General features: G+C 39.2%; 1 protein-coding gene across 5 annotated transcripts in view; it reads left to right on the top strand.

Annotated features, from left to right (window-relative positions):
- Eaat1 (Excitatory amino acid transporter 1) overlaps positions 1 to 16058 on the top strand; it is a 349192-nt gene extending 333134 nt beyond the window's left edge. For all 5 annotated transcript variants that reach the window (XM_070091619.1, XM_070091618.1, XM_070091617.1 and 2 more), the window contains 4 exons: positions 3793 to 4026; positions 4210 to 4404; positions 7362 to 7496; positions 12964 to 16058. In XM_070091619.1, the coding sequence (XP_069947720.1) occupies positions 3793 to 4026; positions 4210 to 4404; positions 7362 to 7496; positions 12964 to 13132 (733 nt within the window). In that variant the 3' untranslated portion in view covers positions 13133 to 16058. The remainder of the gene's footprint in view (positions 1 to 3792; positions 4027 to 4209; positions 4405 to 7361; positions 7497 to 12963) is intronic.
- Positions 16059 to 16125: the final 67 nt, after the last annotated feature.

Raw genomic sequence — 16125 nt, 5'->3', positions numbered from 1 at the left:
GATAGGAGGGCAATGTGGCAGATGTTGCAGGTGTATGGTGTAGGAGGTAGGTTACTGAAAGCAGTGAAGAGTTTTTACGAGGATAGTGAGGCTCAAGTTAAAGTATGTAGGAAAGAGGGAAATTATTTCCCAGTAAAAGTAGGCCTTAGACAAGGATGTGTGATGTCACCGTGGTTGTTAAATATATTTATAGATGGGGTTGTAAGAGAAGTAAATGCGAGGGTCTTGGCAAGAGGCGTGGAGTTAAAAGATAAAGAATCACACATAAAGTGGGAGTTGTCACAGTTGCTCTTTGCTGATGACACTGTGCTCTTGGGAGATTCTGAAGAGAAGTTGCAGAGATTGGTGGATGAATTTGGTAGGGTGTGCAAAAGAAGAAAATTAAAAGTGAATACAGGAAAGAGTAAGGTTATGAGGATAACAAAAAGATTAGGTGATGAAAGATTGGATATCAGATTGGAGGGAGAGAGTATGGAGGAGGTGAATGTATTCAGATATTTGGGAGTGGACATGTCAGCGGATGGGTCTATGAAAGATGAGGTGAATCAGAATTGATGAGGGGAAAAAGGTGAGTGGTGCACTTAGGAGTCTGTGGAGGCAAAGAACTTTGTCCTTGGAGGCAAAGAGGGGAATGTATGAGAGTATAGTTTTACCAACGCTCTTGTATGGGTGTGAAGCATGGGTGATAAATGTTGCAGCGAGGAGAAGGCTGGAGGCAGTGGAGATGTCATGTCTGAGGGCAATGTGTGGTGTGAATATAATGCAGAGAATTCGTAGTTTGGAAGTTAGAAGGAGGTGCGGGATTACCAAAACTGTTGTCCAGAGGGCTGAGGAAGGGTTGTTGAGGTGGTTCGGACATGTAGAGAGAATGGAGCGAAACAGAGTGACTTCAAGAGTGTATCAGTCTGTAGTGGAAGGAAGGCGGGGTAGGGGTCGGCCTAGGAAAGGTTGGAGGGAGGGGGTAAAGGAGGTTTTGTGTGCGAGGGGCTTGGACTTCCAGCAGGCATGCGTGAGCGTGTTTGATAGGTTTTTAATGCTTTACGTGCTGTTGGAGTGTGAGCAATGTAACATTTATGAAGGGGTTCAGGGAAACCGGCAGGCCGGACTTGAGTCCTGGAGATGGGAAGTACAGTGCCTGCACTCTGAAGGAGGGGTGTTAATGTTGCAGTTTAAAAACTGTAGTGTAAAGCACCCTTCTGGCAAGACAGTGATGGAGTGAATGATGGTGAAAGTTTTTCTTTTTCGGGCCACCCTGCCTTGGTGGGAATCAGCCGATGTGTTAATATAATATAATATATAATGTATATATATATATATATATATATATATATATATATATATATATATATATATATATATATATATATATATATATTTATATTATATCACACCGGCCGATTATATATAAATATAAATATATATCATTATATATATAAAATGTGTGTGTGTGTGTGTGTGCAACATGTGTGTGTGTGTGTGTGTGTGTGTGTGTGTGTGTGTGTGTGTGTGTGTGTGTGTGTAGTGCGAATATGTAAAACTGGTCAATTAGCAAGAACTCATTTAAAATTAAGTCCTTTCTACAATTTTTTCTTATACGTTTAAAGATATATTTTTTTCATTAATGTTAATGTAAAATTTTTTAATTTTGCACCAAAAGAATCTTAGAAAACTTACCTAACCTTATTATAACAAGTGGAATTTATTTTAGCCTAACCCAACTAAATATATTTTAGATTTGTTTACAGTAATTTAATATTAAACAAACACAGTGAAATATTTTTTTCGTTAGGTTCAGAATGATTTTGGCGAAATTATTGCATACACAATTTTTCACTTGTCCTATATGGCAAGATGAGTGTTGCTATTTAAGCCTATATATATATATATATATATATATATATATATATATATATATATATATATATATATATATATAATATGCATATATATATATATATATATATGTGTGTGTGTGGGAGTGTGCGCGCGCGCGCGAAACAACCACTGTGAAAGAGTAGTGAAATTCCAAGCGCTTTCGTGACTACTCACATTGTCAAGGAACTATGAAAGTAATACATCAAAGGAAGGCAATTTAAAGGGCTTATACCACACCTCACAGTCAACTCCCACAACAAAGAAACACCTGACGCGGGACAATACCGGACTCATAAGAAAAGAGGAACACTGCAGTAGGTCCTCTGGTCCAACTAGACAGGTCCTCACGACAACCCACTAACAAATTATTCTACCCAAGAAATAAGATTTATTATTTGTCCAATGTATTATTAAATTCTTCCCAAGTTTTATTAATTATAAATGAATCTAATTTATATAAACCAAAGGAAATATTCACATTTTCAAAGCCGCTTTTTATGAAACAAAATTCAATTATATTTCTGTCAACCATGGACTTGCTTGATACAACTTTCTCAACTTTTTGGAAATCAATTGGATGGTTAAAGTCTCTCACATGAATAAATAGAGCATTGGAATCTTGTCCATTTTATATATATATATATATATATATATATATATATATAAATATATATATATATATATGTATATATATATATATATATATATATATATATATATATATATATATATATATATATGTGTGTGTGTGTGTGTGTGTGTGTGTGTGTGTAATGTCGTGCCGAATAGGTAAAATTGGTCACTTATCAAGAACTCACTTAAAATAAAGTCCTTTCTAAAATTTTCTCTTATTCGTTTAAATATATATTTTTTTTATTTATGTTAATGTAAAAATTAATAATTTTCTACCAAGAGAACCTTAGAAAACTTACCTAACTTTATTATAACAAGCGCAATTTAATTTAGAATAATCCAACCAAATATGTTTAGTTAGGTTTACAATAATTTAATAATGAACAAACACAATGAAATATATTGTCTTCGTTACGTTCAGAATGATTTTCGCGAAATTACTGCAGACACAAATTTTAGCTTGTTTTATTTCGCAAGAAGAGCGTTGCTATTTAAGCCAAAAATCGCCAGGACACACACACACACAAACACACACACACACACACACACACACACACACACACACACACACACACACACACACACACACACACACACACACACACACACACACGGGACCAGGAGCTGAGTCTCGATCCCTGCAACCACAGTTAGGTGAGTACACACACACACACCAGGAGCTTAGACTCGACCCCTGCAACCTCAACTAGGTGAGTACACACACACATACACACACACACACACACACACACACACACATACATACACACACTGTGTGTATGTATGTATGTGTGTGTATGTATGTATGTATGTGTGTATGTATGTGTGTATATATGTATGTATGTATGTATGTGTGTGTGTATGTGTGTGACACACATACACACACACATACATATAATATATATGTAATCGAATTGTTTGATTAATATCTTTATTTATACAAGGACTCATTGATGTCAGGCTTAGTTGACATCAATGACATACTACTATATAGAAAGCTGCATTTCGGGTAAATTAGGTCAGTTTGTCCCAGGATGCGACCCACACCAATCGACTAACACCCAGGTACCCATTTTATACTGATGGGTTAACATTGACAACCGGTGTAAGGAAACACTTCGTGTTTCTACCCTCTCCGTGAATCGAACCCAGACACCCTCACCATGTGAAGCGATTGATTCAATTGTAAGCTTTCAGTACTGGAATATTAGTATTAATATATCATCATCATCATCATCATTATATCCATATTTATTTGGTTGTTACACTAATTTTTCGTTTCAGGATTTCACCAGTTGGTATTCTCTTCCTGGTGGCCTCAATGATTATTGAGATGGAAGACTTCAGCGTCATGTTAGGGCAGCTGGGCTTGTATTTCGGCACCGTCATCCTAGGTATCTTCATCCATGGTTTTCTCATCCTCCCTGCTATCTACACGATCTTCACGCGCAAATTGCCATTCCGTTTTCTGGCCAACATGTCCCAGGCCTATATCACAGCCTTTGCCACTGCTTCCAGGTCAGTTCAGTGACAATAATGTTTGATTAAAGTTGCATCTACGTGACTTAAGGCACCAACACCTAATATTAAAATATTCATATCAATAAGCTGATTGGTTGCTTTATTTCAGCAAGCAGTGTAATTCATAACACTGATCTTTACTGTTGGTTCAGCTTCATTAATTGAAGAAATGCATCTCAGTTCAGGAACCATGCCAGTAACCTTCCAGTGCCTTGAGGAAAAAAATAAGATTGATCCACGCGTGACTCGGTTCGTGATTCCCATTGGTGCCACCATCAACATGGATGGCACTGCTCTCTACGAGGCTGTTGCTGCCATCTTTATTGCACAAGTCAGAGGCATCGCTCTCACCATCGGACAGGTGGTTGCTATAAGGTACATACGATCAGACTTATTTCTTATGGTTATTATGGTACAGGTTCATTATATAATTTACTCATGCTTCAGATTTTCAAGAATATATATATATATATATATATATATATATATATATATATATATATATATATATATATATATATATATATATATATATATATATATATATATATATATATAACACCAATATCACAGAGATCATGTTCATGTTACAGTAAACTATACAGTTAGATCACAGCGAATGAGTCGTATATTCGTAATATTTTCGTTATTTATTATACACATTCTTAAAAAACTAAAGAAATTCCACTAAGATGTTTATACATTAGGAAGACTGTCTCTCTCAATATTTTCGTCCCTTAGAGACCAGACTTCAGAACATGACTTAGTCAGGTCAGGTCAAGAATGAGTTGGTCTGCGAGCAAAAGCAAAATTTACTCACATTCATTTTTTTTATAAATGATAGCTTCAGTTTTACAATATTGCAGTAATATTCCAGTTGCAATCACAGTTGTTTTTATACAACTTCACCGGATTGAATTTCATTCAGCCTCTGATTTGTATGTAACAATTATCTCAGTTTTTCAAGTTATCAACTTGATGAGTAGAAACTCATACATGGTCACAGCCAGGAAATATTGATCTATTTTAGCTTTTCTGATGAAATAAAGGCAAGGTATATTTATGTCTTGTTTATGGAGTATAATCAGGGTCCCAGTAATACCTCAGTATAACGCACCTTGATAAAAGGAACTAATGATAAGTCAAAAGCCACTAGGTAAACTGTGTTTTAACTTCATTTAGTTTTTTATTTTTATTCTGTTATAAATAAATTGCGTATTAGGTTCACAGTTGAGTACTTTACTGTTTTTCCTGTAATTTTTTTAACAATATTCTCGAAAATGGTATAAAATACCGACAAGTTGAAAATTAAGACACGTGTGCATCAGTTGGGTATCTTTATTGATGAAACGTTTCGCCTACACAGTAGGCTTCTTCAGTCAAATACAAAGGCAGCAGCAGAAATTAAATAAAGTTGATGTTAATCAGTCCATCAACCTTGGAGAAAAAGTATTTAAGGTGGTCAGTCCCTCAGCCTGGAGAAGAGTTCAGCTCCATGGTCTGGAACAAGGTGGTCAGTCCCTCAGCCTGGAGAAGAGTTCAGCTCCATGGTCTGGAACAAGGTGGTCAGTCCCTCAGCCTGGAGAAGAGTTCAGCTCCATGGTCTGGAACAAGGTGGTCAGTCCCTCAGCCTGGAGAAGAGTTCAGCTCCATGGTCTGGAACAAGGTGGTCAGTCCCTCAGCCTGGAGAAGAGTTCAGCTCCATGGTCTGGAACAAGGTGGTCAGTCCCTCAGCCTGGAGAAGAGTTCAGCTCCATGGTCTGGAACAAGGTGGTCAGTCCCTCAGCCTGGAGAAGAGTTCAGCTCCATGGTCTGGAACAAGGTGGTCAGTCCCTCAGCCTGGAGAAGAGTTCAGCTCCATGGTCTGGATAGTTCATCAGTAAAGATACCCAACTGTTGCACATGTGTCTTAATCTTCAACAATATTATCATTTAACAGACACTCGGAGATTACCCCTCGTTAGCACATTCGATTATTATTGAAAGAATTAAGATTATTATCATTATTATAAAAAAGGTGCTAATCCTGTAAGGATCATACAGTAACTTTGGAATGGAAGGTAATCAGGTTAGATCCAAGGAAGGGGAGAGTAACTCTAATCTTTTGGCTCAAAAGCCCTTCACCAGTATCGTGGCATCCCGCCCTTCTTGGGTTAAGAATTAAGATTTTTTTTTTTGTGAAATGATTTCTGATATCCCATGTGCTGCAACTTTTTCCTTTGCAATGACTTGTAAATTCTCAGAATGATGTCTCACTGGTCCTCTCTTTGCAACACCCATAGTCTTAACCTAGCTGTCTTGATTTCAATGTCATTAATTACTTATGGATTCTTTCCTTTTTTCTTTTATCCAGGTTAATTTCCTATGACTATATTTTTCACTCCTTTCTTCCTTGCCATTAACATCTCTTTCAACATAATTAGTTCTATGTATGCTTCTCAGTCATCCTTTACCAGTTCACCTTCATTAACCTATTTTCAAACTTTACTGCCTAGTTTTTTCCATAAACTTCTATATTATGAGACTATGCATAAACTTTTGTTCTATATCAATCACTTTCTCTGTTTTCCTTGTTATCCTAGTGCAGTTAGCCCTGTCACTTCTGCTTAATTATTTATCCTTACGTTCTTCCTTTTCCCTCCTGTTTTTTGTACCCCTTTACTTTTAGCTTTTGCCTCAGTATACTTCATAAACCATGAACTTCTGTTTATTTGTACTTGCTGATGCAAATCTGATTCTCTTGCACATCTAGTGTAGCCTGTCTTCATCTTGAGTACTTTTTCCCTTTCCATATCCTTTAATATTCCACTCGATTTATGAACCCTCTCATCCCTGTGAAATTTTCCTTCCTGTAGTCTGGTTTCTCTTGCATTTCTCTTTCTTCACTTTCCATCCTCATCTCCAACAGCATGTTAAGACGAAGGATCATGGGGGCCACTAATTCCGAGGGCTTCTATGAAATTAAATTTTCTCCATGTCCACTATACATAAGTTCCAATCTTTCCGTTGTGTCCACTCCAATGTGTGTGTTTTAACATTCTACAATACACCAATAAAAAATGTTTTGAACCAGCTTTACAGCATGCACATGCTGCAGGTTTTGCCTTCAATTAATCATTCACTTTTCACCTAGAATAATATATCTTCATCTGTTTTCCAGATTCATAACGTATAATTAAAACGCGAAGGCAATACAAAATATCTTTTAATGAGTCTCACAAATAATTCTTACTTTCTTTCTTCATGGCAGCTACTGCAAATATAATTTGCCTTCCCCTCCCCTATCACAGTGTAGCTGCAAATATAATCTGTCTTCCCCTCCCCTATCACAGTATCACTGCTACTGCAGCTGCTATTGGGGCTGCCGGTATTCCCCAGGCAGGTCTTGTCACCATGGTGATGGTTCTGGATGTTGTTGGTCTCCCAGCTGAGGACATGACTCTCATCATCGCTGTCGACTGGTTGCTGTGAGTTGTTCTAATATTAATAGCTTAATGTAAATTGCTTTTATATATGCTTTTAATTGGCTACCTATTAGTGCTCTGTTTTTCTATATTATTTACTGTTGAGTAAATTACATACAAACTTTTGTTAAATTTGAAATGGCGGATGTGAGAGCTCTTATTTTAACATATTATTCTTCCCATTTGTATACCTGGAGTATACCTGGAGAGGGGTTTCGGGGGTCAACGCCCCCGCGGTCCGGTCTGTAACCAGGCCTTGTATTTTTAAGTCCGTTTTTTTCGCACAAAGTTAGGGTGATCTAAAAAGAAAATACATTTACCATCACTCATCTAATAGCAGTGTTACCAGAAGAACACGGACGTTACAAAAACTATTACTTATGGAGTTGTAATAGTTGAAGACTACATCACATGTGGGCAGGGCCCAGAAGGTGGGCCAGAGATTAGCAGAGGAATTTTAAGACATTCTGTGCTTCAGGATCTCATGATGTTGCTGTGTCACACAAGTATAATTAGATCAGTGGTATAATACCGACACTAATAAGATGTGAAACCCTTGAGCAAAATACCAGCAATACCATGGAATCTTGGTGCTGAAAATCTCCTTTTCAACACTATTACGAATACTTGACCCACAATATGTGATGAACTTACTTCATCATGTGAATCCATTTTTAACTCTTGTAGCTCTACAACTGCGCAAGTAACAGTGCTTGTAACGACCTCTGGCGTCACCGGATGAGTGACAGTAAGTAACCTAACACTCTATCAACACAAGTGATTCAGTACGTGCTTCCAGGATTAAATAAAACAGTAGACTTGGACGTTTTTTTTTCCAAGAACAGTGAAGAATGACAAACGCTACTTGACTGAGAAACAGTTTTGCAGAAGCAGAAGTTTTATGACGTTACATAAAACCTTGAAAATTTAAAATATTATATGCTGTCCAATAATTATTGACTTACTGGCTTTACTTCAGTGAAAATACGTGAAAACTTTTATTAAATATAATCTTAGAAATGCTCAATGATTGACTACAGGAACACAGTCTATCACATATATCCCTAAAACACCAGGAGGAACCTCCCTACCAATCATCTGCCTAATTAAACTTCATAAGCCCATGAGTGTTGTAAGAGGCGACTAAAATGCCCGGAGCAAGGGGCTAATAATTCCTTCTCTGGAAATACTAATTGTAGAATGAAGAAAAACTTTCCTGCTTTTACTAGTATGGATCCTATTACTATCACAACATGCAATGAAACTGGTTGAGGTCTGGTGAGGACCATGGTGATGGTTGTTGTCTGGTGAGGACCATGGTGGTGGTTGTTGTCTGGTGAGGACCATGGTGATGGTTGTTGTCTGGTGAGGACCATGGTGGTGGTTGTTGTCTGGTGAGGACCATGGTGATGGTTGTTGTCTGGTGAGGATCATGGTGATGGTTGTTGTATGGTGAGGACCATGGTGATGGTTGTTGTCTGGTGAGGACCATGGTGTGATGGTTGTTGTCTGGTGAGGACCATGGTGATGGTTGTCTGGTGAGGACCATGGTGTGATGGTTGTTGTCTAGTGAGGACCATGGTGATGGTTGTTGTCTGGTGAGGATCATGGTGATGGTTGTTGTCTGGTGAGGACCATGGTGTGATAGTTGTTGTCTCGTGAGGACCATGGTGATGGTTGTTGTCTGGTGAGGACCATGGTGTGATGGTTGTTGTCTGGTGAGGACCATGGTGATGGTTGTCTGGTGAGGACCATGGTGTGATGGTTGTTGTCTGGTGAGGATCATGGTGTGATGGTTGTTGTCTGGTGAGGACCATGGTTTGATGGTTGTTGTCTGGTGAGGACTATGGTGATGGTTGTTGTCTGGTGAGGACCATGGTGATGGTTGTTGTCTGGTGAGGACCATGGTGTGATGGTTGTCTAGTGAGAACCATGGTGATGGTTGTTGTCTGGTGAGGATCATGGTGTGATGGTTGTTGTCTGGTGAGGACAATGGTGATGGTTGTTGTCTGGTGAGGATCATGGTGTGATGGTTGTTGTCTGGTGAGGACCATGGTGATGGTTGTTGTCTGGTGAGGACCATGGTGTGATGGTTGTTGTCTGGTGAGGACCATGGTGATGGTTGTCTGGTGAGGACCATGGTGTGATGGTTGTTGTCTGGTGAGGACCATGGTGATGGTTGTTGTCTGGTGAGGATCATGGTGATGGTTGTTGTCTGGTGAGGACCATGGTGTGATAGTTGTTGTCTGGTGAGGACCATGGTGATGGTTGTTGTCTGGTGAGGACCATGGTGTGATGGTTGTTGTCTGGTGAGGACCATGGTGTGATGGTTGTTGTCTGGTGAGGACCATGGTGATGGTTGTCTGGTGAGGACCATGGTGTGATGGTTGTTGTCTGGTGAGGACCATGGTTTGATGGTTGTTGTCTGGTGAGGACTATGGTGATGGTTGTTGTCTGGTGAGGACCATGGTGATGGTTGTTGTCTGGTGAGGACCATGGTGTGATGGTTGTCTAGTGAGAACCATGGTGATGGTTGTTGTCTGGTGAGGATCATGGTGTGATGGTTGTTGTCTGGTGAGGACAATGGTGATGGTTGTTGTCTGGTGAGGATCATGGTGTGATGGTTGTTGTCTGGTGAGGACCATGGTGATGGTTGTTGTCTGGTGAGGATCATGGTGATGGTTGTTGTCTGGTGAGGACCATGGTGTGATGGTTGTTGTCTGGTGAGGACCATGGTGATGGTTGTCTGGTGAGGACCATGGTGTGATGGTTGTTGTCTGGTGAAGACCATGGTGATGGTTGTTGTCTGGTGAGGACCATGGTGTGATGGTTGTTGTCTGGTGAGGACCATGGTGTGATGGTTGTCTAGTGAGGACCATGGTGATGGTTGTTGTCTGGTGAGGATCATGGTGTGATGGTTGTTGTCTGGTGAGGACAGTGGTGATGGTTGTTGTCTGGTGAGGACCATGGTGTGATGGTTGTCTAGTGAGGACCATGGTGATGGTTGTTGTCTGGTGAGGATCATGGTGTGATGGTTGTTGTCTGGTGAGGACAATGGTGATGGTTGTTGTCTGGTGAGGATCATGGTGTGATGGTTGTTGTCTGGTGAGGACCATGGTGATGGTTGTTGTCTGGTGAGGATCATGGTGTGATGGTTGCTGTCTGGTGAGGACCATGGTGATGGTTGTTGTCTGGTGAGGACCATGGTGTGATGGTTGTCTAGTGAGGACCATGGTGATGGTTGTTGTCTGGTGAGGATCATGGTGTGATGGCTGTTGTCTGGTGAGGACAATGGTGATGGTTGTTGTCTGGTGAGGATCATGGTGTGATGGTTGTTGTCTGGTGAGGACCATGGTGATGATTGTTGTCTGGTGAGGATCATGGTGTGATGGTTGCTGTCTGGTGAGGACCATGGTGATGGTTGCTGTCTGGTGAGGACCATGGTGTGATGGTTATTGTCTGGTGAGGACCATGGTGATGGTTGTCTGGTGAGGACCATGGTGTGATGGTTGTTGTCTGGTGAGGACCATGGTGTGATGGTTGTTGTCTGGTGAGGACCATGGTGATGGTTGTTGTCTGGTGAGGACCATGGTAGTGATTGTTGTCTGGTGAGGATCATGGTGTGATGGTTGTTGTCTGGTGAGGACCATGGTGATGGTTGTTGTCTGGTGAGGACCATGGTAGTGATTGTTTTCTGGTGAGGATCATGGTGTGATGGTTGTTGTCTGGTGAGGATCATGGTGTGATGGTTGCTGTCTGGTGAGGACCATGGTGATGGTTGTTGTCTGGTGAGGACCATGGTGTGATGGTTGTTGTCTGGTGAGGACCATGGTGATGGTTGTCTGGTGAGGACCATGGTGTGATGGTTGTTGTCTGGTGAGGACCATGGTGATGGTTGTTGTCTGGTGAGGACCATGGTAGTGATTGTTGTCTGGTACTCTCCTATTTGTGGTTGCAGGGGTCGAATCATAGCTCCTGGCCCCGCCTCTTCACTGATTGCTACTAGGTCCTCTCTCTCCCTGCTCCATGAGCTTTATCAAACCTCATCTTAAAACTATGTATGGTTCCCGCCTCCACTACGTCACTTTCTAGGCTATTCCACTGCCTGACTACTCTGTGACTGAAGAAATACTTACTGACATCCCTTTGATTCATCTGAGTCTTCAACTTCCAACTGTGACCTTTTGTTTCTGTGTCCCATCTCTGGAACATCCCGTCTTTGTCCACCTCGTCTATTCCGCGCAGTATTTTATATGTCTTTATCATGTCTTCCCTGACCCTCCTGTCCTCCAGTGTCGTCAGGCCGATTTCCCTCAACCTTTCTTCGTAGGACAGTCCCCTTAGCTGTGGGACTAGTCTTGTTGCAAACCTTTGCACTTTCTCTAATTTCTTGACGTGCTTGACCAGATGTGGATTCCAAACTGGTGCTGCATACTCCAGTATGGGCCTGACGTAAATGGTATACAGAGTCTTGAACGATTCCTTACTGAGGTATCGAAACGCTATCTGTAGGTTTGCCAGACGCCCGTACGCTGCAGCAGTTATCTGATTGATGTGCGCCTCAGGAGATATGCTCGGTGTTATACTCACCCCCATATCTTTTTCCTTGAGAGGGGTTTGCAGTCTTTGGACCATGGTGTGATTGTTGTTGTCTGGTGAGGACCATGTTGGTGGTTGTTTTCTGGTGAGGACCATGGTGTGATGGTTGATGTCTGGTGAGGACCATGGTGGTGGTTGTTTGGTGAGGACCATGGTGTGATGGTTGTTGTCTGGTGAGGACCATGGTTATGGTTGTTGTCTAGTGAGGACCATGGTTATGCTTGTTGCCTAGTGAGGACCATGGTTATGGTTGTTGTCTAGTGAGGACCATGGTTATGGTTGCTGTCTAGTGAGGACCATGGTTATGGTTGTTGTCTAGTGAGGACCATGGTGATGAGTGAGGTCAGTGTCGAGATGGTTTGGTGGGACCCTGGTAATATTTTAGATAATATATATAATGTCATATCCAGGAGGAAGCGCTAAACCTGCACGGAATCCTCTAGTGCCTAGCGAATGGAAGGTAATCAAGTTTGATCCAAGAAAGGGCACCTCCAATTCATTAAACCAAAAGCCCTTCACCAGTATCGAGTAACTTCCTATGGAGGGAAGAGACTGACGTGTATACTTGTACATATTGTATACACTCTTGTTGCATACCGTTATATATTCTGTTTTATATATTTCCTTGTACATACTTGTAGGTGATAAGTACAGCTATTTTTTTATTTTCCTATAATGGAGTTTTTATGTGTTGAGTTAATTATTCCTTCATATTCATTAATGTTATTGTAGATGAACTCTTTGTGTCGATAAATCATTCTCTGTTATTTACTCTATTTTTCTTTTGGGACTGTTTTTAAGTCCTTAGTTATTATCATGTGTGTTTTTAACTGGTTTCTATTGTTAATACTTTTTCTTATCTCCTTCTTAGTGATCGATTCCGTACCATGATCAACGTTCTTGGAGACAGTATTGGTGCTGGGCTTGTGTACGAACTTAGTAAGAAGGAACTGGAACAGATGAGTATTAATGCTAATGGTGACGTGGAGCGACCTTCCAATGAAATTGCTATGGACGCAGTCGAATCCAGCAAAATGTGAGAAACAGTGAAAATAAATTCCCAGCTCGATATAAATATTACCTGTTCTACCAGCCCTTGTACCTTACACCTGGAGGGCCTTGGCACCTGCAGCTCAGCCATGGACGTGAAGCACGGCTGGACGGAGCTGATTTCTTCACAACATGAAACTCTTCTCTAAAATGGTGTTCCAAAAGGTGTCCAGTGACCTCTTGCCTAAGAATGGTTGGCAGGTGTCAGCATGATTCTTCCATACCTTCTAGAGGTAAATATGTGTATTTTACATTCGAGGAAGATATAAATACAGTATCAGATGTGTACGATGTATTATGACTAAGAATTGTTCTCTGAGAACAACAGTCACTCATACTTAGTCTGGTACGTTATTCATCTAAGACTTCCATGTTGTTTACTGTTGAAAGAGGAATACAGAATATTGTGTAGCTACTACGTAAGAAAAATTAATGTAAAGTTACTTTGCTGAGAAATTTTAAGTTAAATATCTTTACAAGTATTACTGCATCAATTACATAACGTCTGAGTTTTGACTTATTCGTTAAATATTTTCTCTTTATTTAGATTTGAATCATGGCATTTTATATTGTTTTACTAAATATAAATTATTCATAGAAGTACAATTCCTCTATTTGCACACTGATAAAAGTATGCAATAAACAGATTCACTATGATTTTTTTTTTTTTCATTTTTTCTGTGGGCAACTAAAATCATATCAAAGAATTAGTGGAGAGTGATCCACTACAGGTGTATATAAGAACGTGCATTTATTGTACATCACTTGACAATTTATTGCTTAGGTAAAGTATTTGGTAACGTACTGAAGCAGTTTTGTTATTGTTGTCTTGTTGGAGAGTATACAGAGATATATTGTTGTCAAGTGTTAGAGCCTCAGCTGCTGTGTATGTGTTAGCCTCAGATGTCACCAACTTTCTTTCATCCTCATTTTCGGATATGCGTAGATACTATAAGCATAGCTTTGTGAAACCAAGCAATAAAGCCGAATACTGCATAGCCCAAATTTCTGCATGACCTTAACCACTAGTGAGTGTCGAAGTTGCCGAAGTATATGGCTTGGGTTTCACATATGATCTATCATGTAAATATTCGATGAATATGTACAAATATGTGTATTTAAGGGTATGAACCCTGGGAGCACATGTTTCCACAACCATTCTTGAAAATCCTTCATCATTGTTTAAGTTTTATGAGAAAATGAGCACAATTCTATTCATTAATCGTTAAACACTTGGAAGATAAAGTGATGTGTGAACGTCATCTTTCAGTAAAACTGTTTGTAGTCATCAATCAGATTTTTTTTAAATATATAAATTAACAATTGAAGTCTTTAGATTATTAAAAATTGGCAGCAATTCATTAAAAGAGTTAAAAGTCAGTTAAACACAAAATAATATTAAGTAGTTAAGGAATCCTGGCCTGAAACTGGGCGCCATTGTTAGTGAAGTATTATTATTGTTAATATATTATGGTGTACTGCTGTGACCTTGTAATCTTATTTTGTTTACAATAAAAAAAAAGTGTTACTGTTCAACAGTACAAAATTTTGTACCTATTAAGCAGGATAGCCCTAGTAAATTCTTACTTCATCAGATAAATGCTGTTTCCTATTCAGATTTTTGTGAATAACAATATATAACATTTACATGTGTCGTGCTCCCTAATCAATGTACTGTAATTGTGATGGAACAAGCGATTCATAACCAGCAGGGAAGGACGTTTATGTGCAATGATACAATGCGTTAATATTGCTGAGTTGCTTGTTACCTTACAACCCCAGAAACACAGATAAGCCAGTGAAGGCGACATAATATGTCTACTTCAAGTAGAGGATGGAAATATATTATCTTCTCTATCAGTAGAAGACTGTGTGTTGCGTAATTATTTTGTATAGTTATGACCAATAGAGAATTTAAGTGCAGGAGTGACTGATTTAGAAATAAGATTACGTCTCCACATATCATATTCTATTTCATTGCTGTAATTGAGACTAGTGATGAATTTATAGATAATATTGAATAAATAGGGGAGCACTAAATCTGTAGGGATCAAACAGCGCCTGGGGGAATGGTAGGCAATCAGGTTTGATCCAAGAGAGGAAAAGTCAGATTCTATTCCTTACATCAAGAGCCTCTCACTGGCATCAAGGAACCTCCCTTGAGGGGTTATATAGATCATAGATAATATAAAATGTTTAAGAATTTTTGTGCTTATCATTTTATTTTAACTTTCGTGTAAAGTCTCTCTTGTTAGTTTGAATATTTATTATTATAAGAGTCTCAAAATCTTTGTCTGTTATTTCACTTGATCGTGGTAAAGAAATCTGAAAAATTTGTGTAATACATTCAACTGATTTTAAAGTCTTAATGTACTTCAGTCTAAAACGATTTTGCTTGAATTGGAAAGGTGATACCGACAAGTTGTAAGTAGTAGACACGTTGGCGCTGAGCAAGACGCGTTTCGGACACGTTTCGCCACAAGTGAATTCGTCAGTTGTAATGGACTGAAGAAACCATTCGTGCCGAAACGTTCCCTTAATAAACCTCTTGATCAGCACATACGTATCTTTTACATCAAACGATTTTTTTTATGTTTAAACATTTGCTCATTGTACAAAGGTTAGAATTTTGTGAAAACTCTTCAATGATTATCAAAAGCATTTCCCAAGGAGAGATCGTAAAATGCATTCTTCTGTCCCCGACAGTGACGCTGGGGATTGTGGTTTTAACATTATTTCGGGTATTCATCATGAAGAAAACGTATACTGTATTGCAATTTTGTATATATGTGAACTGTACCGATCACATATAGTCATTTTCATAAGTGTCACCAAAGTGTTTAAAACTGCTGAATGTGTAACATAAATGTATTGAAAAAAATTAGTTAAGGTCAAATATATATATTATGTCTTAAATTTTATATAATTTTCCATTTTAAACTTATGTAAATGTACTTTCTATGGGTTATTATAACTTAATAAG

This window comes from Cherax quadricarinatus, chromosome 36, assembly GCF_038502225.1.
Source record: "Cherax quadricarinatus isolate ZL_2023a chromosome 36, ASM3850222v1, whole genome shotgun sequence".
Classification (NCBI taxonomy): Eukaryota; Metazoa; Arthropoda; class Malacostraca; order Decapoda; family Parastacidae; genus Cherax; species Cherax quadricarinatus.
The sequence above is the reverse complement of the archived record's forward strand: the minus strand, read 5'-3'. Positions and strand labels throughout refer to the sequence as shown.